At 44.6% G+C, this 27,158-nt stretch overlaps 1 protein-coding gene across 1 annotated transcript in view; it reads left to right on the forward strand.

Annotated features, from left to right (window-relative positions):
• The first annotated feature begins 6,316 nt into the window (after positions 1-6,316).
• The window catches only part of GPD1L (glycerol-3-phosphate dehydrogenase 1 like), a 40,410-nt gene continuing 19,568 nt past the window's right edge, over positions 6,317-27,158 (forward strand). Inside the window, exons 1-4 of the mRNA XM_073678035.1 lie at positions 6,317-6,482; positions 9,240-9,417; positions 10,270-10,410; positions 17,445-17,583. Of these exons, the coding sequence (XP_073534136.1) occupies positions 6,439-6,482; positions 9,240-9,417; positions 10,270-10,410; positions 17,445-17,583 (502 nt within the window). The 5' untranslated portion in view covers positions 6,317-6,438. The remainder of the gene's footprint in view (positions 6,483-9,239; positions 9,418-10,269; positions 10,411-17,444; positions 17,584-27,158) is intronic.

Consider the following 27,158-nt stretch of genomic DNA (forward strand, 5'->3'; position numbering starts at 1 on the left):
GAGGATGCTGACCGAAGACTACAAAAAACGGGGATTTGGAGGAGGATTCGCTCTCGTGATTGTTATAAGAGAACTCGGCCCATGGTAGGAGATCCACCCAGTCTGAATGATGGGCATTAACGAAGTGCCGGAGGTAACTGGTCAGGTTCTGATTGATCCGCTCCACTTGACCATTGGACTGTGGGTGGTAAGCGGAAGAGAAGTCCAGGGTGACGTCTAGCAGTTTACAAGTGGCTCTCCAGAAACGTGAGGTGAACTGTACCCCACGATCCGACACGATGTGGAGGGGCAGGCCATGAAGACGGAAGATGTGGCGGATAAAGTCTTTAGCCAGCTCGGGTGCAGACGGGAGGGCTGGCAGGGGAATAAAGTGAGCCATCTTGGAAAAGCGATCAGCGACCACCCAAATGACCGTACAACCGGCGGAGACGGGGAGATCAGTTATGAAGTCCATAGCAATATGCTGCCAGGGGGCAGCAGGCACAGGAAGCGGAAGGAGGCGACCGGCTGGCAGGTGTCTCGGGACTTTGTTGCGGGCGCAGGACACACAGGCAGAAACAAAGTCTATTACGTCCTTGTGCAGGGTAGGCCACCAGTAGTGCCGGGCAATAAGCTGGAGGGTCTTTTTCTGACCGGCGTGGCCAGCTAGTTTAGACGAATGGCCCCAGTGTAGGATCTTCTTCCGATCAGGTACTGAAACAAACGTCTTACCGGGAGGGAGACGATTTAGACTCACGGGAGCCACCTGCATTACTCTGGCGGGATCGATGATATGTTTAGGTTCTTCCTCGAGATCGGACACCAGAAAGGATCGGGACAAGGCGTCTGCTTTGACGTTTTTGTCAGCCGGGCGAAAATGAAGAACAAAATCAAAGCGAGCAAAAAACAAGGACCACCGGGCTTGGCGCGGGTTAAGTCTCTGGGCATGCTGGAGGTAAGCCAAGTTCTTGTGGTCAGTGTAAATTATTACCGGGTGAAGAGCCCCCTCAAGTAGGTAACGCCACTCCTCCAACGCCAGCTTGATGGCCAATAACTCTCGGTCTCCTATGGAATAGTTGCGCTCAGAAGAGGAGAAGAGTTTGGAGAAGAAGCCACAAGTTACCATTCTCCCGGAAGATGATTTTTGAGTAAGTACCGCTCCGGCTCCAGAGGAGGAGGCGTCAACTTCCAGGAAGAACTGCTTGTTGCCGTCCGGGCGATGCAGCACCGGGGCGGAAGAGAAGGCCTGTTTTAGGGAAAGAAAGGCCTCCTCTGCTTCAGGCGGCAACTCTTTGGGATTAGTACCCTTACGGGTGAGCGCGGAAATTGGGGCAGTCCGGGAAGAGAAGTGTGGTATGAAGAGGCGGTAGTAGTTAGCGAAGCCCAGGAATCGCTGAATGGCCTTCAACCCCTCCGGTCGAGGCCATTTCTCGATGGCAGACAGTTTCTCTGGATTCATTCGTAGACCGGTCTGAGAAATAATGTAGCCCAAAAACGGAAGCGAGGTCTGCTCAAAGAGGCACTTCTCGTATTTAGCGAAGAGGTGATTCTGCCTGAGCCTGAGCAGGACCTGACGAACGTCCCTCCGGTGAGTCTGGAGATCCGGAGAGAAGACCAAGATGTCGTCCAGGTACACCACTACGCAGGAGTAGAGAAGGTCCCGGAAGATGTCATTGACCAACTCTTGAAAGACGGCAGGAGCGTTACAGAGACCAAAGGGCATTACCAGATATTCATAGTGGCCGTCCCGGGTGTTGAATGCCGTCTTCCATTCATCCCCCTGACGGATACGAACCAGGTTGTACGCCCCACGGAGGTCCAGTTTGGTGAAGATTCTAGCCCCCCTCAGACGATCAAATAACTCCGGAATGAGCGGAAGGGGGTACTTATTCTTCACCGTGATCTGGTTAAGGCCTCTATAGTCTATACAGGGACGGAGAGAGCCGTCCTTCTTTTTGACGAAAAAGAAGCCTGCTCCCGCCGGGGAGGTAGATTTCCGGATGAATCCCCTGGCCAGATTCTCCTCAATATATTCGGACATCGACCGGGTCTCAGCAGCGGATAATGGATAAATACGCCCACGGGGAGGAGTAGTACCAGGTAACAGGTCGATAGGGCAGTCGTATGGTCTATGAGGGGGTAGTGTCTCTGCTTCCTTTTTATTAAAGACATCAGCATAAGACCAATAAGGAATCGGAAGTCCAGGTAGATTAGCTGGGGTAGGAGAAGGACGGACGGGATGGACGGGAACCAGACAGGTCTTATGGCAGTCCTGTCCCCAGCGAAGGACTTCTCCGGTCTGCCAGTCAAGCACGGGTGCATGTCTCTGGAGCCAAGGTAGGCCTAGCAAGAGGGCGTGGGAGAGTCCAGGCAGAACATGAAAGGAGATACTCTCAGAATGCAGCATTCCCACCTGCAGAGTAATGGATTCGGTGATGAGTTGGATGGGGCGTGGTAAGAGACCCCCATCCACGGCAGCAACAGACAAGGGTACAGCCAGAGGTTTGGTGGGGATGCGGTATTTCTCTACCAGGGACTGTGAAATAAGATTCCCGGCTGCTCCAGAGTCAAGTTGGGCTAGTTCGAAATAACGGTTCTCCCCGCAGACGATTGAGACTGACAACAGCAGAGATGGAGAGGATTTATTCTTGTCTAGGTCGACCTCTCTGAGCGAACCTAGACACAGGCGTTTCCCGACCTCTCCGGGCAGGTACGGATCCGGTGCTCCTTACTGCCACAGTAGAAGCAGCTCCCCTCGGCACGGCGTAAGTCCTGACGGGTTTTGACCATCTTGGTCTGGTCGACCTGCATAGGCTCAGGAGAGTGTACCTGGGTAGAGACGGAGGGAGTGACGGGTTTCTGAAAAGTAGGAGCTAGACGTGGTAACCTCCTCTCACGGGTGACCTCTTTGGCACGCTCCTGGAACCGTAGGTCAATCCGGGTGGCAAGAGTTATTAGGTCATCGAGAGTGGTAGGGATATCCCGACCGGCAAGTTCATCTTTAATACGGCCGGACAGACCCTCCCAGAAGACGGATACCAGAGCGTCATTATCCCAGGCCAGCTCCGAGGCAAGGGTACGGAACCGTATGGCATATTGGCCCACGGTGAGACTTCCCTGACGGAGGCGTAGCAGTGATGATGCGGATGAGGTCTTCCGTCTGGGTTCGTCGAAGACTTTCCGGAAAGCCGTGAGAAAAGCAGGCAAGTTGGACACCAGGGGGTCTCCTCTCTCCCATAGAGGATTTAGCCAGGCCAGGGCCTCCCCGGTGAGATGGGACATGATGAATGCAATTTTGGCTCGGTCGGAGTTAAACTGGTGGGACAATAGTTTAAAGTGCAGGGTGCACTGATTTATGAAGCCCCGAGCCTGGGCGGAGTCGCCTCCGAAGCGAGGAGGTGCAGAAAGCCGGGGTCCGGGGTAGGATACCATGGTATTAGTAGGCAGCGGAGCTGCCGGATTGCGAGACATGGCACTGGCAGAGGTTACTGGTGGAGCAGTCAGAGTGTCCAGGCGAGTATTGACATTCCGCAGGTGACCCAGGATGGACTCCTGTTGGGACCTTTGACGGGACAGTTCATGACACAGGTCCGAGAGCGAGGGAGCTTGGGTGCCACCGGGTTCCATGGCCCGAGCAAACTGTAACGGGTCTGGGAGGCGGAACCTCTGAGCTACTATACAAGGGGGCGGTCCTTGTAAGGGAGCGGGTGGCGACCAGGGAAGACTGGCAGGAAGTCACAGCAGGTGTCCGGGACAGTCTCTGAGTGAACGGGCTGGAGGTCACGGCAAGTGACCGGGGCAGTCTCTGGATGAACGGGCAGATGATCACGGCAAGTGACCGGGGCAGTCTCTGAATGAACGGGCAGATGGTCACGGCAAGTGACCGGGGCAGTCTTTGGGTAAAGGGTTGGTACGACCTGTGGCGGCTGATGATAGACGTGAGCTCCCAGGTGAGCAGGCGAGAGTCTCTGGATGAACGGGTGGTCACAGCATGTGACGGCGGAGCCTCCAGGAAGACCAACAGACAGGCGGCAGATGAGCGCTCCCAGGTGAGAGGGCAGAAGTCTCTGGACAGGCGGGTGGTCACAGCACGTGACGGCAGAGCCTCCAGGTAGGCTAGCAGACAGGCAGCAGATGAGCGCTCCCAGGTGAACGGGCAGGAGTCACTGGACAGGCAGGTGGTCACAGCACGTGACGGCGGAGCCTCCAGGTAGGCTAGCAGGCAGGTAGCAGATGTGTGCTCCCAGGTGAGCAGGCAAGCTGGTCCATAGACAGACTGACAGAAGTTGGAAGGCAGACCGTCGGACCTCAGGCAAGCAGGCAGGTGGCTGAAGTGCGCTCCCAGGTGAGCGGACAGGCTGGTCCTTAGACAGACTGACAGGAGTAGTAAGGCAGACCGTCGGACCTCAGACTAGCAGGCAGGTAGCAGATAAGCAAGCTGGCAGGAATCTGGCAGGTATCTGGCAGGTAACTGGCAACGGGACCTGAGGGCTGAAGCAGAGTAGTGAACAGTGCAACAACATTGCTCGGGCACCTCCATTTTGGAGGAGGTGCCTTATATATGGTGAAGTCCTCCGGCCATTGGCCGGGGACTCCTTAGGACGGCGCGCGCAGCCCCTTTAAGAGGGAGGGAGAGCGCGCGCGCCCTAAGCACAGTGGCCGGGAAGGAGCGCGCGCTGACAGCAGAGCGGGAGGAGGACGCCGGGCACGGAGCAGAGAGGTGAGGGGAACAGCGTCCCTGCCGGACGCCGGCGCTACAGGTTAAACTTACCAGCCTAGAAATTCCAGGCTCAGATGTTGTCCCCTTCTTGAGCATTGGTACCACATTTGCTATGTTTCTGCAACACTGGTCGGTGAATGTAACTCTGGTGGATGTGGACCCACTGCACCACGGGCCGGGCTTACCCTGGAGGGGCATGACTAGGTGTCTACTGGACTTTTCAAAGGCATTTGATTCTATGTCACAAAAAAGGTTGATACATAAAATGAGAGCAATGAGACCAGGGGAAAATATGTGTAACTGGGTTAACAACTGGCTCAGTGATAGGAAACATAAAGTGGTTATTAATTGAATACTCAGATTGGGTCACATTTAACAGTGGGATGCCACAGGGATCAGTAATGGCATGGGCAGACATATCGCCGGTGCATCTGCCCCGGGGCCCAGAGTTGGAGGAGTCCCGCAACAACGGCGCACATCCAGCTGAAATGTATTGCGATGCAGGGAACCCGTCGGCTCCCTGCACTGCCATATACGCCACTGGCCAATCAGAGGCTGGCAGCTGACATCGGCATGCCCCTGACTGGAAGAACATGGCAGTAACGTCATGCGGCATGGTTCATGTGTAGCAAGATGGGAGCAGCAGATCAGAGGCAGGAGCGGCTGGACAGAAGAGATGACAAGCGTTTCACCTAATATGTCCTCCAGCACACCAGGAAAAAGATCCTCACCAGCTGGACTGGGGGAGGGTTTCTGCACTAATGTGCTGCTGCGTTTCAGTGTGTGGAAGCAACGTATCTCAGCCTGCTCCTGTGGGCCAGTCTGGTTCTGGTGGCTGCACAGGGGGCCCATTTCTACCTCCAAAGAAGGTGAGCTAGGGGGTCCAATAAAAATGTTTATAAACCTGATAAATATTTAAAAAAAATATAAAAGCTCGTAGAACTCCTGTGTGTGAAGGACATCTAAAAACAATTTATATATTTGGTAGTGTAGCATAGAACTGTCTGAATTAATAAAAATATTATAACATTTATCTTGTATGGCGAATGCTGAAATAAAAACGTTAAAACATCCGAATTGCTGATTTTTAGTCACTTCGACTCCCACTGCCCCCCCCCCCCCCCAAAAAAAGGGACATTGAAAAATCCTCTGGACTCTGGTATAGTAATGATAAAATCTACAGCTACCACAAAAATCAGGCCCTGATATAAGGGGACGCAACAGTGGAAAAGTTAGAGGTCAAAAATGGAGCGTGAACATCGGCCCACGAGCCTGATAAGCTAGAGACGTGGTATTGTGGGACACCTCAGTATTGAGCATTGTAATTTATAGTCCTGTTATAATCTGTGCTGACCGTCGTGCCCTGCACCAGGACTTTCACAGACCCATGTGGGTTCAGGGCCCTATGGTCACATTCTCCAAACACCACAAACAGCCTGAAATTGTACCTTCCTGAACAATGTTCCCAAAGCCTCTATGTATATATAGTACATGTGCATATGCAGGAGCTCAAGTGCTGACTGCACCCTGACCACCAACATGTCACCTCTAGCCATTGCCTCACAATTTACAGGTTTTTGTTTGTGAGATCTGAGGGATGCGTCAAAACTACAACCCCCATGATGCAGTGCGGCTACGGTCGCGGAGCAGTGACGTATGTTGACCTGCAGGTGGTTACTCTGCAAAATAAGAACGGGACACGGAGACAGCAACAAGGACGAAGCCAGCAGCAATAAGCCATGGCTGGTCCCCTCAGAGTGTGCATCGTGGGCTCCGGGAACTGGTGAGTGCGGCGCGGCCCCTCGCGTGTCCTGTGCAGCCATGCCGGGACTGTCCTCTGCTCCGTGGGGAGGAGTATACAGCTATGTCTGTGGCAGCTCCACGGGAAGCCATAGTGTCCTGGCACTGTCCGTGCTGTGACAGCCAGAAAACTGCAGACAGTGGGGCTTGTGGTCAGTGTGTGCGACCCCGTAACTGTGTATAGCTGTAGTGGGGGGCTGAGGTCCCAGTCACTGCCATTAGTGCCACCACCCTCCTGTCATTGTCCCTGCTAGAGGCAATGTGCATGGTGTCCTGAGCAGGGGCTGCTGTACATGCTGTGTAACTACATGTGCTGTCTGACTAGTACATGTGCCCTTAGGCCACGTTCAATATTTGTAAGCCCAAACCAGGAGTGGGTGAGAAATACAGAAGTGGTGACGTGTTTCTATTATACTTTTCCTCTGATTGTTCCACTCCTGGTTTTTGGCTTACAAATACTGATGTAAAATACTAACCAAATACTGAACGTGTGAACATGGTCTTACGCCTTAGGGTGCTATCATCCGGAAATCGACTATATAAATCAGTTTTTTGCAAGGCCGCATTCAGACATTTGAGTAACACCGATCAGGTACGGGCAGGCCATGGGGTTTGCCAATCTGAAATCTCCAGCCTCGTATCTGCCAGTGTGGCTGTGAAGGTCAGGTTGGGGGGCCACGGGTGGTCCATCGAGCACAGCCTGTACACTCTGTCTCTTGGATGTGTAAATGAGGCTTTACATGCTATATGTTACATGTTCTGATCTATTAAATTACAATTTTCACACTGAGGCTTTTTTAGACAACTAAATAGTGGCACGTTTTTGTGGCTTGTGTAAAAATTAGTGACATTTTAAAGTAACAGTTGCTGCACGGGCCTTTCCTACCGGCACATGAATGTCCCATGATTAAAGTTGCATGCAGCGGCGTTTCAGTGTATTTCCAAGGGCATCTTCTGGCTCATTATACTCCATATTCTCCTCTCTGAGGAGAGGTGAAAAGCCTGCATGCAGCAGAGCATTGCAACGTCTTCATTCTGCCACCTGGCAATTGATTCTCTAAAGGGCTGAGTCACCAAGTAGCCATCCTATAAGACTCCCCTGCTCTCTATCAGCCAGAACCAAGCAGGAAAGCTCAGTGTGGATTTAGTCTAGTACTTATTTTCCCTGCAGCAGGATAATTACCTTATGGCCATGGTCGGTGCCAGGTGTCGGAGTACTCTAGTTATGTTCCCAAGTAATGCTACAGCAACGTTTTCTTCTGACCTCAGTAATAGCTGGTAATTCGGGGGTCAAGGAGTAACTCTTAACTGCTACTTTCATGGTCTGGCTTTCAAGTGTTGTTGGGGTACATGCACACAACGTCTTTTCCAGGTGGGCCAACTTGACAAGATTTTCAAGAAGAAACGTACAGAAAATGCCGGGGCTTTTTTTTGTTTATTTCTTTAGCGTGTTTACAACATTTTTAACCACTTTTTTTCTTAGTGCTTTTCCAGCATTTTTGTGGATCTTTGTGTAATGGCATTTTCCCAGACTTTTTTTTTTTTTTTTTTTATTTCCATATGAAAATGAAGAAATCTGCTAGCGTTTTTTGAGCCTTCCCATTGACTTGTACTGTAACTATGGAGTGGCTTCCTAGCGGGCGACATCTGCAGAGTGGTCCGCTCATTTCTCTTAAAGAAGTTGACGACAACTTTTTATTATGCCCCCAATGTATCCCCACAGGACCCATAAGTGTCTTTGTAATTATCTTCTGTTGCAGGTTCGGCCTGTGAGCGGCGCTATCAGTGGCCGCTCACAGGCATCACGTGACCCCGCGCTAACGTCACAACAAGTGAGGCATGACTCAGTGCTGGGGTCCCCCTTGTGGGTGGGGTTATTCCCCTGTGTCACACCCAGCATTCGCCGCGCGCTTTCCCAATGAATGGGGACAGGGAGAGCGCGCGGTGGATGCCGGGTGTGATGTGTGGGGTAACCCCGCCCACAACCCAGCAGCCACCGGTGGAACGCAGAAGAGGGACCCTCGGTTGCAGCCTGGACTTGTCGTGACGTCAGCGGATGTCAGAGCCGGCTGCCGCCGGGGGTCACGGGTCACGTGATGCCTGTGAGCGGCCAGCGATAGCGCCGCTCCCAGGCAGAACCTGCAACAGAAGGTAATTACAAAGACACTTATGGGCCCCGGGGGGATACATTGGGGAGGGGATAATAAGTAGTGGACAACCCCTTTAACTGTTTGTTTGGATTTTTGGGAAACCTGAAGCGAAGACTCCCATAAGCCTGAACATATGCACAGCAAGTGTTTTTTTTTTTTCATTGAAATATATATGTTTATTCTTTTAAACATTTTCTATGTATATTTTCAGGTGGTTTTTGGAGCGGACCCGCTCCAAATCCACCTGATAAAATGTGTGAACATGCCTTTAGGCTCACTAGCAAGGCCTTGTTATAATACTGAGCAAACACTAGTAATAGTTACAGTTGTCTCATTTATACAAGAAACCTGTTATTTCATCATAGGTGAGTGTTTGTGTCTGGGGTAAGTGGACGTTGCACATGGTTTCCTAGAAGTGACACAATGTCCTTCAGTCAGGCTCACAAGGACAATAAGACGACATTTGTCTCCGCAGCCTTTGCTGTTTTGACTGTTCTTCTCATTCTCTTTCTTGATTCCCGGTCAGGAAATGGGCTTCTTCCTAATTAATGTTTAGTTATATTGACTTAATTTAATTTTCTTGTATCCAGGGGCTCTGCTGTTGCAAAAATAATAGGAAACAATGTGAAAAAACTGCAAAAATTTGCTCCCACCGTCAACATGTGGGTGTTTGAAGAGATTATTAATGGAAGGAAGCTCACTGACATCATCAACACAGATCATGAAAACGTGAAATATCTTCCGGGTCATAAACTACCGGAGAACGTGGTGAGAACTTTTTACCTTCTCTCTGTGTTCATTATTATTAAATCAGATCGAAATCTACATCTCCTTCGTCTTAGCTGAACGTGTGAGGGGCCTTTGGAGAGAGAAGTTTTAGCCTGTTGGTATAGAAGTGCAGCCCTGATAGTCCTGCCCATAGTGTGAGCCCAGTGTTAGCTGACAATGTCTTTATATACGTCAGTTCTGCATACCAGATGTACAAGTTTTGTGTTTCAAAGGTGTGGTCTTCACTGGCATGTTCACTTATTATTCACGATTACTTTTTTTTTTTTCTTGCTGAAGGATATTATGACGCACCCAGGATTTATTTCTAAAAGTGCAAAGGTTATCTGTATATTGCTGTTTTTCACTCATCAGTAATTGTAAGTAGAAACTAGCAGGGGCCTGGAAATACTGATGCAAACTCCGTACTAAGATGACGGCATTGGCACAAGCATCGCAGACCCTGCAGGTGGCTGATACTTGCAGTGTTTGTGCTGGGTGCTATGGGACAATGCTGTAGTGCCGAGCTCCGTGCTACTAAGTATACAGTACACAGGTATACACAGCCCTTCCACCATTGAACATCAAATTGGCAGGTTTGCTGTGAATTTTTCCAAAGCATATCTGCAATTTTTTTTTTTTTGCGACATGTAGATGGGATTTGTCAGACTCTCACCTACTTGGTTTGTATTTTATTGCGCTGCATATATGTGCCCATAAATCGTGTGGAAAATATACAAAGTGCAGATATGAACGTACTTTTATGACGTCTACCCACAGCTTGTAGCCTAGGAGGGATATTCTCCAGCTTTATGTCTAACTGTTTTCTGTCTGTTTCCTGCTCACCCTACATAGGTTGCCATCCCAAACCTGAGTGATGCCGTGAAAGGTGCCGACCTCCTTGTGTTCGTCATTCCTCATCAGTTCATCCATAAAATCTGCCAGGAAATCTCTGGAAAAGTCAAATCCACAGCTCTCGGCATAACTCTCATCAAGGTAACCTATTTAGGCTGCTAAAGAAAATGTCTCATGAAATTTCTTTCTTGGTGGTATTTGCGCTTTTGTTAGGGCTTCCTGCAGTTTAACAGAATAACATGCTGATAAACAAACTAACAATGATAGACTGGTACAGAGGGAAGAGGACCCTGCCCTTGCGGGCTTACATTCTACAGGAATGCGGAAGGAGACAGTAGGTTGGGGGGTTGCATTAGCTCCGGTGTTATTGAGGTGACAGCAGGCAAGGTCATGGCAGGCTGTAAGCTTGTTTGAAGAGATGGGTTTTCAGGTTCCGTCTGAAGGATCCAAGTGTGGCGGATAATTGGACGTGTTGAGGCACAGAATTCCATAGGACGGGGGATATTCGGGAGAAATCTTGGAGGCGATTGGGCGAGGAACGAATACTCGTGGAGGAGAGAAAGCGGTCTTGGGAGGACCGGAGATTACGTAAGGGAATATATCGGGAGATTAGTTCAGAGATGTACAGAGGAGAGAGGTTATGGACGGCTTTGTAGGTCAGTGTTAGTAGTTTGAACTGGATATGCAGGGCAATTGGGAACCAGTGAAGGGATTTGCAAAGGGGGGGGGTAGCAGAGGAGTAGCGAGGCAAGAGATGAACTAGTCGCGCAGCGGAGTTAAGGATGAACTGGAGGGGTGCAAGAGTGTTAGCACGTAGGCCACAGAGGAGGATGTTGCAGTAGTTGAGGCGGGAGATGATGAGGGCATGCGCAAGCAGTTTAGTAGATTGAAGGTTGAGGAAAGCACGGATTCTGGAAATATTTTTGAGCTGGAGGTGACAGGAGGTGGCGAGAGCTTGGATGTGGGGTTTGAAAGACAGGGCAGAGTCACGGGCTACTCTGAGGCAGCGGACTGCCAGTACAGGGCAAAGTATCATGTCATTTATTGTGATAGAAAGATCAGGTGGGGAAGATATGCGAGATGGGGGAAAGATATATTTGATACATTTTTTTTAAAGACTGATTTATATTTAAACATATAAACCAATAAAAACAATTTAACTATAGATAATGTTCAAGATTCTTTCAATCATGTATAATGTATGATCAGCCTTACATTGAGATATAACATAAGCAGGTAAATAAAATCAAGACATGGCACCGACTATAGAACATAACGTAAGCATGTGGTTTGCAAGGTTAAATTACACACAACCATTTCCATTTCCTAAAGCTTGCTACTCATATTTACTAAGTAACACATTTGTACTGCATCTTTGAGATGTCCGTATTTAATATTGCAAAGGATATGAGAAGCTTTGTTATTTATCCATCCATATGCTGCACTGATGGTAAAAATGGACACACGGACCATGTGCTGACACACTGAGCCAAACCACTGATAACACTGGTACCATTTTTTTCATGTATGTGTTTAACCGGTTCCCGACCGCCCACTGTAGATAAACGTCGGCGCTTGCTGGGCTCTGTGCAGTGCCGACGTTTAAAAACGGTGGGTGGTCTCGCAGCGCTCAGGACCCCCAGGGTCCTGCAAGCGCTGCGATTCCGGTGCTGAGCGTTAGCTCTGACAGGAGACATCATCGGGACCTGATTGGATCAGGTCCCAATGATGTTAACCCTTTGCTATGTTCTATATGCCGCAATCTATAGTGATCGCGGCATATAGAAGATAGACAGAGGAGAGGGGGTTGTCTTACTTACCTCTCCGACGACCCCTGATACCTTCCAGGACCTGGCGTTGCTATGGCAGCTGGAGGTCACATGACCGCCTCCAGATCTGCCATATATGGTGTCCTGCCAGGGTCAGCCTGCAGCTGAAGCCTGGCAGGAGACTCTGACTATGAAACAGTCAGCGAAGAGCTCATGTAATGTAATGCATGTCTATTACATTACATAAGATCAGTGATCAGAAAAATAAAAATGAATGTCCCATACAGGGACTAAGTAAAAATGTAAAAAAAAAAATGTTTTTAAACTGTTAAAAAAAATCACAAAATAAATAAATAAAATATTAAACCAATAAATCCGTATATTTATGCAAAACCAAAAAAAGTACACATATTTGGTATCGCCGCGTCCGAAACAACCCGATCTATAAAACTGTCACACTAATTAACTCCTTCTGTGCACACCGTAATAAAAATAAATAAAAAAACGGAGCAAAAAAAATATGCTTTTTCATCATATCGCCAAACAAAAAGTGGAAAAATATGCGATCAAAAAGCAAAATGGAAATAAAAATGGTACCGCTGAAAACGTCATCTTGTTCCGCAAAAAAAAGCCGCCATACAGCTCCATCAGCCGAAAAATAAAAGTTATAGCGCTCAGAATAAAGCAATGCAGAAAAAATATTTTTTCTATAAAATTGTTTTATTGTGTAAAAGCGCCAAAGCATAAAAAAAATATACAGTAAGTGTAGTATCGCTGTAAACGTACTGACCCGAAGAATAACGCTGCCTGATCACTTTTACCACACGCAGAACGGCATAAAAAAAAAAAACCTCAAAAAACAATTCCTGAATTGTTGGTTTTTGTTAATTTTACCTCCCAAAAAACGGAATAGAAAGCGATCTAAAAATGTCACGTACCTAAAAATGTCAACTTGTCCCGCAAAAAACTAGCCATCACATGACTCTGTCGGCCGAAATATGGAAAAATTATAGCTCTCAAAATATGGCGCTGCAAAAACTAGATTTTGCAAAAAAAAGCGTCTTAGTGTGTGACAGCTGTCAGTCATAAAAACCCTATATAAATCTGGTATCTCTGTAATCGCACCGACCCGAAGAATAAAGTAATCTCATCACTTATACCGCACGATGAACGGCGTAAAAAATAAATAAAACCAATTCTTCACCTGCTACTGATTTTGTTTATTATGTCTCCCAAAGATCGCAGTAAGGCTCTGCTCACATTTATCCTGCGTTCTGCGCTGAGCACTTACACCAGAGTTTCCGTGTAAATCTCTGAAATACGTGATTCAGAAGGAACCCATGACGAAAGATTCCCTGTAATGAAGCAGATATAGGCCACTGTGGATGCCGTCTGGCCTGTGATTCCCCCGGTGTCATTTGTTTTAGGCGTGCATAAAAGTGCGGTTGGCCACAGTTTTGTGCACTTCTGAAAAAAAAGGACACCGCTAAACAGAGGCCAGACGGAGTCCAGAGTAACTCTGCTGCCTCATTACAGTGAATGGATCCCGCAGGGGTTTCATCTGAATTACATCACTTGGAAATTTAGATGGAAACCCCGATGTAAGTGCTTAGCCTAGAGCGCCAGATAAATGTTATGTGAAATGTTCCCAATAAAAGCTTCAACTCAGTCCTCAAAAAAAGCTAGTCCCCACTCAGGTCCATCATCTGTTAAAAATATAAGGGACTTCCAAGTTACTGGTAGCAGAAAGGCTCTGGAAAAGCAAAATGGCCCTTGCCCCCCCAAAAGAAATTCAGAAAATTTTATGCTCCCAAATCCAAATGCCTATTCTACAATAATTTGTTCTCCAATTGTCAAATAGCGCTCCGACCCTCCCAGATCTCCCCATATGGCTGAGCGGTATGATACAGCCACATATGGGGTATTGCCACTTTTAGAAGAAATTGTGTGACACATTTCGGCACCATTTTTACCCATTGCCCTGTGTGAAAATGTAAAATCTGAGGGTAAAACATTTTTTTGTGGTAAAAATATAATTATGCTTTTTTCACTGCCCAATGGTATAAATTTAAAAATTAAAAAATACTCACTACTTCCCTAGATGAATTCCTTGAGAGGTATAGTTTACAAAATGGGGTCACTTATGGGGGTTTCTGCTGTTTCGGCATGTCAGCGACTCTTCAAATGTGACATGGTGTCTGCAACCTATCCCAGCCAACATAGCGCTCCTTTCTCTTCCGAACCCTGCCGTACACCAAAGCAGTGGTTTTCCCCCACATATGGGGTATCGGCGTACTCAGGAGAAATTGCACAACAAATTTCATGGTGCAATTTATCCTGTTACCCTTATGATAATGCAAAATTAGGGGATGAAAAACATTTTTTGTGGGAAAAATGTGAAAATTTTATTTTTATGTCTCAATATTATAAACTTCTGTGAAGCAGCTGGGGGTGCAAGGTGCTCACCACACATCTAGATAAGTTCCCTAAGGGGTCTAGTTTCCAAAATGGTGGCACTTGTGGGGGGTTTCCACTGTTTAGGCACATCAGGGGCTCCCCAAATGCAACATGGCGTCCGCTAATTATTCAGAGAAATTTTACATTCAAAAAGTCTAATGGCGCTCCTTCCCTTCCGAACCCTGCAGTGCGCCCAAACAGTGGTTTTTCCCTCACATATGGGGTATCAGCGCGCTCAAGAGAAATTGCACAAAAAAATTTGGGGTCCACTTTTTCCTGTTACCTCTGTGAAAATAAAAAAAATTGGGTCTAAAGTAACATTTTTGTGAAAAAAGTTAAATGTTAATTTTTTTCTCTCACATTCCAAAAATTCCTGTGAAGCACCTGAAGGGTTAATAAAGTTCTTGAATGTGGTTTTGAGCACCTTGAGGGGTGCAGTTTTTAGAATGGTGTCACTTTTGGGTATTTTCTGTCATGAAGGCCCCTCAAAGTGACTTCAAATATGATGTGGTCCCTAAAAAAATGTTTTTGTAAATTTTGTTGGAAAAATGAGTAATCGCTGGTCAACTTTTAACCCTTATAGCTCCCTAACAAAAAAAAAATTTTGGTTCCAAAATTGTGCTGATGTAAAGTAGACATGTGGGAAATGTTATTTATTAACTATTTTGTGTGACATATCTCTCTGATTTAAGGGCATGAAAATTCAAAGTTTGAAAATTGCAAAATTTTCTAAATTTTCGCCAAATTTCCGATTTTTTTTCACAAATAAACGCAAGTGATATCGAAGAAATTTTACCACTATCATGAAGTACAATATGTCACGAAAAAACAATCTCAGAATCGGGAATCCGTTGAAGCGTTCCAGAGTAATTACTTCATAAAGTGACAGTGGTCAGAATTGAAAAAATTGGCCTGGTCACGAAGGCAAAAACAGGCTCTGGTGCGAAGTGGTTAATCCTTTTCCGGCATGACGTACTGGTACGTCATATACCAGCTCCCTGACTTTGATGCCGGCTCTCAAGCTGAGCCCGCATCTTTGCCTGCAGATGATGGCTGTGATAATTCTAATTGGCTATCATCTGCCTCTTACAGCCGCAGGTGGAGTGGAGCTCTGCCTGTGTCTGTTAACCTGATAAATGCCACTGTCAATCTCTGACAGTGGCATTTACAGTGTGTCAGCAGGGAGGCGCATCAATCTATGCACCCATCGGCGCGCCCATGACGTGATTGCTGGGCTCCGATGGGTTGCTATGATTGCCAGGGCTCTATCATTCATAGGAGACTGTGATTTTTGCTATATACAACAATGCTTTGCACTTGCTGTATATGGCGCAAGAGATCAGAAAGATTATCACTAGTTCAAGCCCCCTAAGGGAACAAACAAGTACAATGAAAAGTGGGGGAAAAAAAAGTTTAAAAAAAAAAATGAAGTTCAAATTGCCCTCTTTATTCCCCCTTAAAAATTAAGACATAAAAAATAGACATATTTGGTATCATATTCATAAAAGTTTTATCTATCAAAATATGAAATAAATTAATCTAATCAATAAATGGTGTAGTGAGAAATAAAGTTAAAACTCCAGAATTGCGATTTTTCAGCTGCCAGCACCAACACATGACAAGTGATTTGAGTCGATTAGAACATCCTCTTTATCCCAAATACAAGCAATATCACTAAAAACATCTGATCACGGTGCACAAAAAACAAGTCGTCGCACAGCTCTATATCCCAAAAATTGAAAACATTTATGGCTCTTGGAACATGGAGACAAAAGCGATTTTTATTTTTTTATAACCTCCTTAAAAAAAATATGCAAGTTTTGTTTCTCCGCAATTGTACTGTCCTGTAGAATCATATTGCCAGGTCATTTTTACAATAAAATGAATGCTGTAAATAAAAACAAAAAAAAAATTTCTGAATTGTGCTTTTTTTTCACTTTTTTGCTGCACTTGCAATTTTGTTCCTGCTTTCCAGTACATAACATAATAAAATGGATGGTGTCATTCAAAAGTACAACTCGTTATGCAAAAAAACAAGCCCTCGTATTGCTGTGTTGATGTAAAAATAAAAAGGTTATGTCTCTTGGAATAAGGGGAGAAAAAAAATGAAAGCAGAAAATCGCCCGATTTGGAAGGGGTTTAACACTGACATATGAATGAGGCCTAAAGTGGTGTAAATTACACTAGAAATGTTCTCCATTCCCTGACTGGAGTAACATTTCTGACAGTTGAAGATGCACCAAATTCATAAAGAGGTGCTCGAATCATAAAAGGGTTTATCCTCTACTTGCACAACCCCTTCTCGATCTGAAATTTTTTTTCCCTCTGAAAATTAAAAATACTTGTACTTTCCTCCTGTGCCGACACCGTTCGAGGGGTGTCAGCACTCGTGTTCCTGGGGCTCCCGTGCGGTTATGACACGTGAGCCCGGCGCCCAATCACCGCTGGCGTCACTGTCCCTGGCTTTGGATGTATATGCAATCAAGAGGAAGTGAGCGGCCAGCCACAGCTCTCACTTCATCTTCCTTATGGTGCATCTAAAAACTGTAGTAGTAATTAGCAGTTTTACCTACAAAATCATGTTGCTGATTGTAAGACTGCCCAATTTACCTGACCTGTTCCCCTACAAAAAAACAAGGGATTAGCTTTGTAAACACACGGCAGCTTATGGTCTTTGTGGTATTTGGTCACAAACCACTGTTGCAACGCAGCCTCTCTGTTTGGCCTTACTCTTACAATGTAGAGATTTTTTTCCCTATATCTTTTAATGACTAGAATTGCGCAGCACATATAGAAATATATTCTCTTTCAGCACCCAGGGTGCATTACTTTCAGTGAATAGTGTTGTGATTTTTTTTTTCTCCTTCATAGTAGGGCATATAGAAGCTGACAGTGGCTGTAGATCCTCCTGCCTCTATATGATCTGACAACAGCTCTGCTTGTCTTCAGGGTATAGATGAAGGCCCTCAGGGTCTGAAGTTGATTTCTGACATTATTCGTGAGCAAATGGACATTGATATCAGTGTCTTGATGGGAGCCAACATTGCAAATGAAGTGGCCGCGGAGAAGTTCTGTGAGACCACAATAGGTAATGTATATATAGATAACTGGCCTGATATCTAGATCGTATTTACAGTTTTGTTTATAACCAGTTAATCTATCAAATGCCATTAATATCATAATGCTGGTTACATGATGCAGGAGACTTATGATTTCTTCCCTGCATTCAGGATTAATTCCTTTATCGGTTTCTTATTGACCAAGCGAACCCAGATTAGGTACCCATTAAAGGAAAGTCATATCAACTAGAGCTTTACTTTAATAGATCTTATCTAGTGTTGAGTGAGTATGTTCTGTTCCGAGTATGCTCGGGCCGAGCTCTGAGTATTTATAGCTGCTCGGTGTTATGTTTGAATCGCTCCCGTGCGCATGATTTACAACTGTTTGGCAGCTTTATTACATGTGAGGAATGTGTAAGAAATAGACAATCCTCCCATGTAATAAAACTGTCAAACAGTTGCAAATCATACACACGGGAGCGATTCAAACATATCACCGAGCAGCTATAAATACTCAGAGCTCGGCCCGAGCATACTCGGCGAAAGGGTTAACAGAACATACTCGCTCAACACTAATCTTATCACATCAATTTTGTATTAACTCCATGATTTTTAAGGACAGCACCAAGTCTTCTAGGCATGGAATGAACAAGTTGGCGACATATTGCAATATCTATCTTTTTCCATTCTTCAACATCGACCTCTTTTAGAGCCTGGATGGAGAGTGATGCTCAGTTTGTCTCTTCAGAATTTCCCATAGGTGTTTCATTTGGATTTAGATCAGGAAACATACTTGGCCACTGAATCACTTTCACCCTGTTCGTTTTCAGAAATGCAGCAAATGTGTTTTGGATCATTATTGTTTTGCAAAAGTGCACATCTGCCAAAGGCACGGAGTGATGGTAGCATCTTCTCTTTCAATACAAAGGAGTACATCTGTGAATTCATGATTTCATCAATGAAATGTAGCTACATTTCATTGATAATATCATGAATTTACAGATGTACTGCTCTATATTGAAAGAGAAGATGATTCCATCATGCCCTTCTTTTGGTATCAAAAAAATGTTCAAAAGAATGAACATATCTATTTCTATGTAAAAATGACTTGCTGTTCGTATGTTCAGACTTTTGATCGTCTTTTATCCTCTTCAGGTTTCTAAAAACGCCAAGTTGTTAAAAGAAGTGACATATCCATTCTTCTGGCATCTTCTGCTCTGAAGATGTTGTGTTTTTGTTTTTTTGTTTTTTTTGTACACTAGTCAATGGGAAAGCTTAGAAGATGACCAGATGTCTTGTGGAGCGTTTGCCATTGTTTTCGCTTAAGGGTATGTGCACACGATGCAGAAATGCTCAGGATTTTTTCCTGAGCGTTTCTGCATCTCTCTGGCAGGAAAACCGCATGCGGATTGTACATGCGGTTTCCTGCCAGGGACATGCGGAAATGAAGTGGTCTTCACTTTCATTTCCGCATGCGGGTTGACAAGCGCTTCCCAAGCGATTTTAGCATCACTTGGAAAGTGCTTGTCAACTTCACACTATATAAATCCATGCTACCGGCATGGATTTATATAGTGTGTGAATGTCAAAAAATAAAAAATAAATCTATACTTTACCCTCTGATGGCCCCCGGTGTCCTGCTTCGCTCGGTCCCGGCTGCCGGCAGTGAAGACTTTAGGACCTTCCGACGTCAGCGTCACGTGACCCGTCACATGACTCTGACGTCAGCGAAGGTCCTTCTTCATTCAACCGCGAAGTGCGGGGAATCAAGCAGGAGCGCTGCGCGGGCCGTCAGAAGGTGAGAATATATATATTTTTTATTTTACTCTTTTTTTTTTTTTAATGGTACCTGGGTCTGGATGAGAGTCCTCTCATCCACACCCGGGTACCATCCGCACATTAGACCGCATGAAAAGCGCATCAACATATACAGTGATGCGGATTCCATGCGGTCTAATGCAAGTCAATGGCGGCAAAAGAGCAGCGTTTCCGCAAAATTAATTGACATGCTGCGGATTTTTGACCGCAGCGTTTACGCTGCGGAAAAATCCGCATCATGGGCACAGCACATGCGGATTTCAATTGGGGAACATTGCTGCCCTTCTACCATGCGTTTTTCATGCGTTTCTGCGGCTTTTACGCAACTGCAAAAACGCCGCGGAAACGCATGAAAAACACATCGTGTGAACTCAGCCTAAATGTTATCGGTTTCTTCTTTTAAAAAAAACCAAACAAACAAACTGGAAAACGACAGATGAAGTGTCACAAAAATCATGGGAAAACGCTCCAATAAGCCATCAGTATCATAACCGTCACAAATGTTTCTTGAAACATCGTCTGCTTAAAGACTCGGCGGGTTCTCATAAGGTTAAAATATGCTGTGTACTCATTCCCCAAAAGAGTTTTCTGAAACTGTTTCCTCCTGAACACCACACAAAAAACAATCCCAGCACTTCCTCTTAATCTCCTTCCATCCATTTGTTTGTATTTTCTCTTGAATTACAAATGATGAATATTTAGGTAAATCTTCTGTGCGTCTTATCTTTTATCCTACTCTAAGCCTCACCCCCATAGTTCTCTGCAGGATTTTTATCAAACTGTTTGTCAGTCTGCAAGATCCTGGAACTTTGTGAGCAACCATATTTCATGTTTACTTTTAGCATTTATTTCTAGGTTTAGTTTTCTTTATCTGATTTATATTATGTGAAATAAAATTAGTAACCTCACCTTAAACAGTCCCACTCCTGCTGCATAACTGCCAAGTCCCGCTGGTCCCTGTACTTCCTACTTTTGTCTAGATACACGTGAACGCTGCGGCCAGTGTTTGTCTGCAGCAGCCGCAAGTCAACCAAGGGATAGCCGAGAATGGTGGGGATCTGAAAGAGTTGGAATAGTAGCATTTGGGGATCAGTATTGCTATTTTTAATTTACAACATTGCACAAGCCCTTTTCATTGGAGTTAAGAAAAAAGAATTGCAGCACCCCCCCATCCGGCAGTGAGGTGATTCTCTACAAATACTGATATCTCATAGCAAAGATAACTTGTTGCCTACTATAAAAGACACAGACCTGGTACTGGCCATGATTCTCTTCAGGACGACTCGGCTGTGTTTGATTCTGGGAACCATTCTGTACAATTTCTGTAGTTATCACAAAAAAAATAAAGAGATGTCTAAACTGTTATAAAATATTTAAATTCTATCATCCAGAAGACAGAATAAAAAGCTACTTATAACTAATCAGATAATATATTCCACATCATCAGACACAGGGTCTTTCTAATGTCTCGAAAGGCGACAAATCTGAGACATAATGTTCTAGCTATCCAATTTCATGCTTTAGGGATCAGGTAATAATGTGACACCCATAAAATCTACTTGGGTTTATGAATATGTATATTATGATGGTCATTAAGACCTGTTCTGGGTAGTTGATATATCTAAAATCTTATGCTCTTATCTCTCTCTTCTGCGTGCTCGCTCAGCATCATAATTGTGTCCTTCCTCTCTGATATGTGTTAAGTGAATGTTCTGTGGATTGAAAGATAAGCTCGTCTTATGGGTCACAGAAAAGTAACCAAAAGAAGCTAATTAATACCTGTATAAATGATAGTGGAAGAATAGATACAAAATTTAGTCTGTCTGTGAAGATTTTATGCACCAATGGGTGCCGAAGACCTTGTCTGAAGAGGCATTGAATTTGTAAATCCCCTTTAGTAGGAAGCAAGTGATCTATAAATTCAGCTGTTGACATGCTCGCCTTTAAAGTTTTGCTCAGATTTCTGCATAGTAGGCTCAATTGGAGATATTGTTGCTAGCATGTCAGTGGTCTAAGATTAAGCTTGCATCGTTTTTAAGAAGGATTTTGAAGTGGATCTGCTCCAAAATCCACTGTAAGGCTTTGTACACACAGTTTTTTAAGGAGTATTTTGAAACCGAAGCTGAGCGGAAACTCTCCAAATCTTCCTGAATAACACAAAACTCCTCAAAAACTTGCAGTTCCTGCTCAATTTTCACTTCAAAAACTCAGCAAAAAAAACACTTTCAGGCAGATTCCACCTAATCGCTTTATCAGTAGATGCTCAAAAGAATGAACCTATGTAGTGTTTCTATGTAAAAAAAAAAAAAAAAAAAAAAAAAGGTCAGGCTTTTGAACATCTCTTAACCACTTCAGGTGTCTGACAACACCTAGCGATTAAAGCAAGTGACCTGTCCATTCTTCTGGCGGTTTTTGCTCCGAAGATGCTCTGTATTTTACAATAGAAGTCAATGGGAAAGTTTAAAAGATAACCGGACATCTTTTTGAGTGTTCTACAATCATTTTTGCTTAAACGCTTATTTTCTTCATTATTCAAAAAAGTGGAAAACGGCAGTAAAAATTACATGACAAAAACTGTGGGAAAACCCCTACCCAAAAAAAAAAAAGTTGAAAAAAAAGCTCAGGAAAAGACTACACAAATATGATTGAAGGAAAAAAACCCCGCCAGTTTCCTAAAGTGTCTTCTACTTCAAAAACTCGGCCCCTTCACGACCTTTGCCGAATATTTATGACAAAACAAAAGGTCTTGTCTCTGCCTTTCCCCGCACTTGATGGCTGTAACACCAAACTTTCTCTCTTTTTTTTTATTTTACCAATGATGAAATAAAATGTACAACTTTCTTAACATAATTAATGAAGTAGTTTGCATAACTTGTGATTTGCACACACATGGTATGCGCTGGGAGTGATCTTTCTCCCCTGAACAGCCTGATCTCAGAAATTATTGCAAGATCTCACTGCTTAGCGCAGCGAGATTATGTTCAGTGCTGTGCAATGATGGTTAATGGTGGTGTTGTGGAGGCCAGAGATTCACTTTATTAGGACAGGTGTCATTCAGCGTAACTGTCAGTCTAATAAACACTGCTCTAATCAGTGTAAGATCGCTCAGTTTAGAGCAGTGTGACAATAGTGTACACTGACACACAGCGGAGCGCCCGTGATACCTGTCCTCATAAAATGAATTTATGGCCCCCAGAGTAGAGAAGCGAGTAAGACAAATGATGATGTATCGTTGCTCTACTGTGGGGTCTAAAGTTGCACTTTAATTAGGAGAGGTATCAGTGGCGCTCTGCTGCGTTTCACTGTGAAATATTGCTGAACTGCTATACAGGGTGATCTCACGCTGATTACAGCAGAGCAGCATTTATAAAATGGATAATTATACAGGGAGCAGCAGTGACGCCTGTCCTAGTAAAGTGAATCTGTGGCCTCTGCAGTAGCACGATAATTCGCCATCATTTCCCGTACTCTTCACAAAACGTGCTGTGTAGACCAGAAAGCAGTACACTGCTTGGGATGAATGAGAATCCCTATGCCATCAACAATGGTCATATCAAAGGGCTTTTTTTTTTTCTAATGCAATCTAAAACAGTTGTCTCATTCTGCATTCACACATCTATGTGAGGACTCCTTCATATGTCCATGTTACACATACGTATTGTATCCCTTTTTTTTGTTTGTTTGTTTTTATGGATACAACACGTACCCATCATAATTTATGGTGCTATTTAAATGCACGTTTTTCCACGGACTGTGTGTCCATGCAAAACACATGGAGACGTCTGTTTTTTTTTTCCGGCAGCATAGGTGAAAATGGAGAATACAAGTCTATGGGTCTGTGAAAAACACATGTAGCTTCCATGCAGCAGGTAGGCTGTCTGAACTTTTTTACTTTTAGCAATGGATTAATTAAAAACATTGTTAGAACCTGGAAGTACCGAGGCTGTCTTCCTAGTTTTATATGAATCCCCATAGATTTTAATGACCGTCATTGGCCCAGACACATATGATCTATCTTTAAAACTTATGTGAGTATGGATCAATGAAACTAGGAGTCAGTGTGCTGTCAGAAAAAACAACGAGAGCACTAAGATGTGCAACATGGATGTGTGAATGCAGCCTTAGAACTTTTTTTTTTCTGTGTTAATTTGGCTTCCATTCTTTGACAGGTCACATTACCAGCCAGTGAGTCATCCGGCCATGGGATATGCGATTAACTTTATGAAGGATCTTAAAACACAGTGAGGTGATTTAGTATGTGCTGCGGGACTTGCCATTGTCCTATTAATTGCAAGTCCTGTAACTCCCGCTGGACAGGACTGTAAATGCACATTCATAAGATCATTGGCACTAAGATCTCGACATCCACTATTTTTCAAGTTCTCCCTCGTAGTTGGCCCACCTTGCCTGCTGTTTTGCTCCATCATCTGTTGTATTTTATTATTGCCGTCCTTAGAAAAACGTCAGTAATTCCTTGTAAACTTTCCGCTTGTAACTAGTGTATATTTCATGTTAGCGGTATAGATTTATCATAAAATGTTGATGAATAGGGTAATTGGGTATAGCAGTGGCACGTCTTAAGCAAAAGCATGGACTGACATGCTACAGAAAAAGCAAAAAACAAAGAATTAGATCCCTAAAAATTAACTTTTAATGATATTCTTAAAAGCATGTAGGACCTAGCATCATTAAAAACATATATAGCAACTATAAATCCACTAGGCTATATCTCAAATAGTGAAGGTCAAAACGTACAAAAGGGGTTCCTGCCAGGGAATATAACAGAAGGTTCTATCACAGCCCTAATCATCCCTTACTCCTGTCCCTTCCTGGCAGCGGAGGTTGGCACCCTAATTTGTACTGCATGGTGCCCCCGCTCAACCTCGGTATCCCTTATAGCCCTGTTATACCCTACTCTTAATGAAAAACAAAAAACACTATAGATAGAAAAATTATTTGTTGTTATATATGTATCATAGAATCACCAAAGGACGTGTTGGACAAACCTGTCGTCTCTCACCAGTCCGTCTTTTATATACACTGCTCAAAAAAATAAAGGGAACAGTCAAATAACACATCCTAGATCTGAGTGAATGAAATATTCTCATTGAATACTTTGTTCTCTACAAAGTTGAATGTGCTGACAACAAAATTACACAAAAATCATCAATGGAAATCAAATTTATTAACCAATGGAGGCCTGGATTTGGAGTCACCCCCAAAATTCAAGTGGAAAAACACACTACAGGCTGATCCAACTTTGATGTAATGTCCTTAAACCAAGTCAAAATGAGGCTCAGTATTGTGTGTGGCCTCCACGTGCCTGTATGACCTCCCTACAACTCCTGGGCATGCTCCTGATGAGGTTGCGGATGGTCTCCTGTGGGATCTCCTCCAAGACCTGCACTAAAGCATCCGCCAACTCCTGGACAGTCTGTGGTGCAACGTGACGTTGTTGGATGGAGCGAGACATGATGTCCCAGATGTGCTCAATCGAATTCAGGTCTGGGGAACGGGTGGGCCAGTCCATAGCTTCATTGCCTTCATCTTGCAGGAACTGCTGACACACTTTAGCCACATGAGGTCTGGCATTGTCCTGCATTATGAGGAACCCAGGGCCAACTGCACCAGCATATGGTCTCACAAGAGGTCTGAGGATCTCATCTCGGTACCTAATGGCAGTCAGGCTACCTCTGGCGTGCATGAAAACACGCGAAATAGAGTACAAATGGCATAAAAACATTGAAGTTTATTAGTCGATTACAAATATATAAAAGTGATAATACACAATATATAAACAAATATAGTTATGCAGGCAATGGGTGAATCTTGGATCACAGGATGAAAAAATGGGGGAATGGCCCCCCTAACATCTTCAGAGTCTCCCATTTATAAATTGCATTGGTGCAAATAAATTCCGTACAGGGAGAAATCAGACGGGAGAGAGGAGACCAGAGGAACAAGTAGAGAAAGAAAAGACATAGAAGACAGTGGAGTCACAGAGAGCTCATACAGTCATGATCAAGTGTGAGGGATAGAGTACCCCCTACATGCAGCACCGCAAAGTCGGAGAAAAAAATGAGTCAGGGCACTCACCGGGTAGACTGGTAGCTCACACAGACAGATAGGGCACAGAGGGGCAAACAAAGGACATCCACCAGGGACCTCTGGCGAGCACATGGAGGGCTGTGCGGCCCTCCAAAGAAATGTCACCCCCACACCATTATTGACCCACTGCCAAACCGGTCATGCAGAAGGATGTTGCAGGCTGCAGATCGCTCTCCACGGCATCTCCAGACTGTCACGTCTGTCACATGTGCTCAGTGCGAACCTGCTTTCATCTGTGAAGAGCACAGGGCGCCAGTGGCGACTTTGCCACTCCTGGTGTTCTGTGGCAAATGCCAAGCGTCCTGCACGGTGTTGGGCTGTGAGCACAACCCCCATCTGTGGACGTCGGCCCCTCATACCACCCTCATGGAGTCGGTTTCTAACCATTTATGGAGACACATGCACATTTGTGGCCTGCTGGAGGTCATTTTTCACGGCTCTGGCAGTGCTCTTCCTGTTCCTCCTTGCACAAAGGCGGAGGTAGCAGTCCTGCTGCTGGGTTGTTGCCCTCCTACGGCCCCCTCCACATCTCCTGGTGTACTGGCCTGTCTCCTGGTAGCGCCTCCAGCCTCTGGACACTACGCTGACAGACACAGCAAACCTTCTTGCCACAGCTCGCATTGATGTGCCATCCTGGATGAGCTGCACTACCTGAGCAACTTCTGTGGGTTGTAAAGTCCGTGTCATGCTACCACGAGTGTGAAAGCACAACCAACATCCAAAAGTGACCAAAACATCAGCCAGAAAGCATTGGTACCACTCCTTTATTGAGGGTGTTTTGATAATTGCCAATAATTTCCATCTATTGTCTATTCCATTTGCACAACAGCATGTGAAATTGATTGTCAATGATTCCTTTATTTTTTTGCGCAGTGTATATAAATCACAAAGTGATATAGCAGGAAAAAAAAAATTATATTTGCCTGCTGATGTTTATCAATGCTACACCCTCTCAAAAGTAACCACGTTCAAGGCAAAAGCTAGGGCACAAATAAAGGGTGATTATCATCTCAATTGTCAAAGGTTTTTTGCAGATCACATATTTTTGACATCCTCAGTACATGACAAAGTGCAGTGCACCATTAGGGCAAAGACATAGAGTAACTGCGTCACACAGATTGCAACGCAGTTATTGTCTAACATGAGTGATTAAAAAGAGACCATCAACAATGACAACATAGGCATCAAAAAGTCCAGAATGTCACTAGTTATAGAGATACAATAAGCCAAAATAAATCTCTCTGAACAAATGATCAGAAAGGTACTGTAATACATGTAGCTTAACCCTGTACGGTAAAAAATGACTACAGGGCAAGCGAGCTTGTTGCCTCAGTCAGTACAAAGACAGCCAAATTGCCAATAGCAAAGTATAGATGATAAAGCATAAATTGTGACACTTATCATTTGTAGTCCCTCATAATTGCTCCTGATGCTTTTTCCCCTGCGTAATCCAGTGTTCATCAGGAGACCTGATGGGAGTAGTTAGTCTCTCTCCATATACCAAGGGAATCGTTTTTGACCTTCACTGTTTGAGATATACCCTATTGGATTTATGGTTGCTATATATGTTTTTAATGATACTAGGTCCTACATGCTTTTAATAATATCATTAAAAGTTAATTTTTAGGGGTCTAATTCTTTGTTTTTTTGGTTGTTTACCAAAATTAGGCCCTACAGT

The sequence above is a fragment of the Phyllobates terribilis genome, unplaced genomic scaffold, assembly GCF_046119375.1.
Source record: "Phyllobates terribilis strain yellow unplaced genomic scaffold, ASM4611937v1 Scaffold_4__5_contigs__length_816908805, whole genome shotgun sequence".
NCBI lineage: Eukaryota > Metazoa > Chordata > Amphibia > Anura > Dendrobatidae > Phyllobates > Phyllobates terribilis.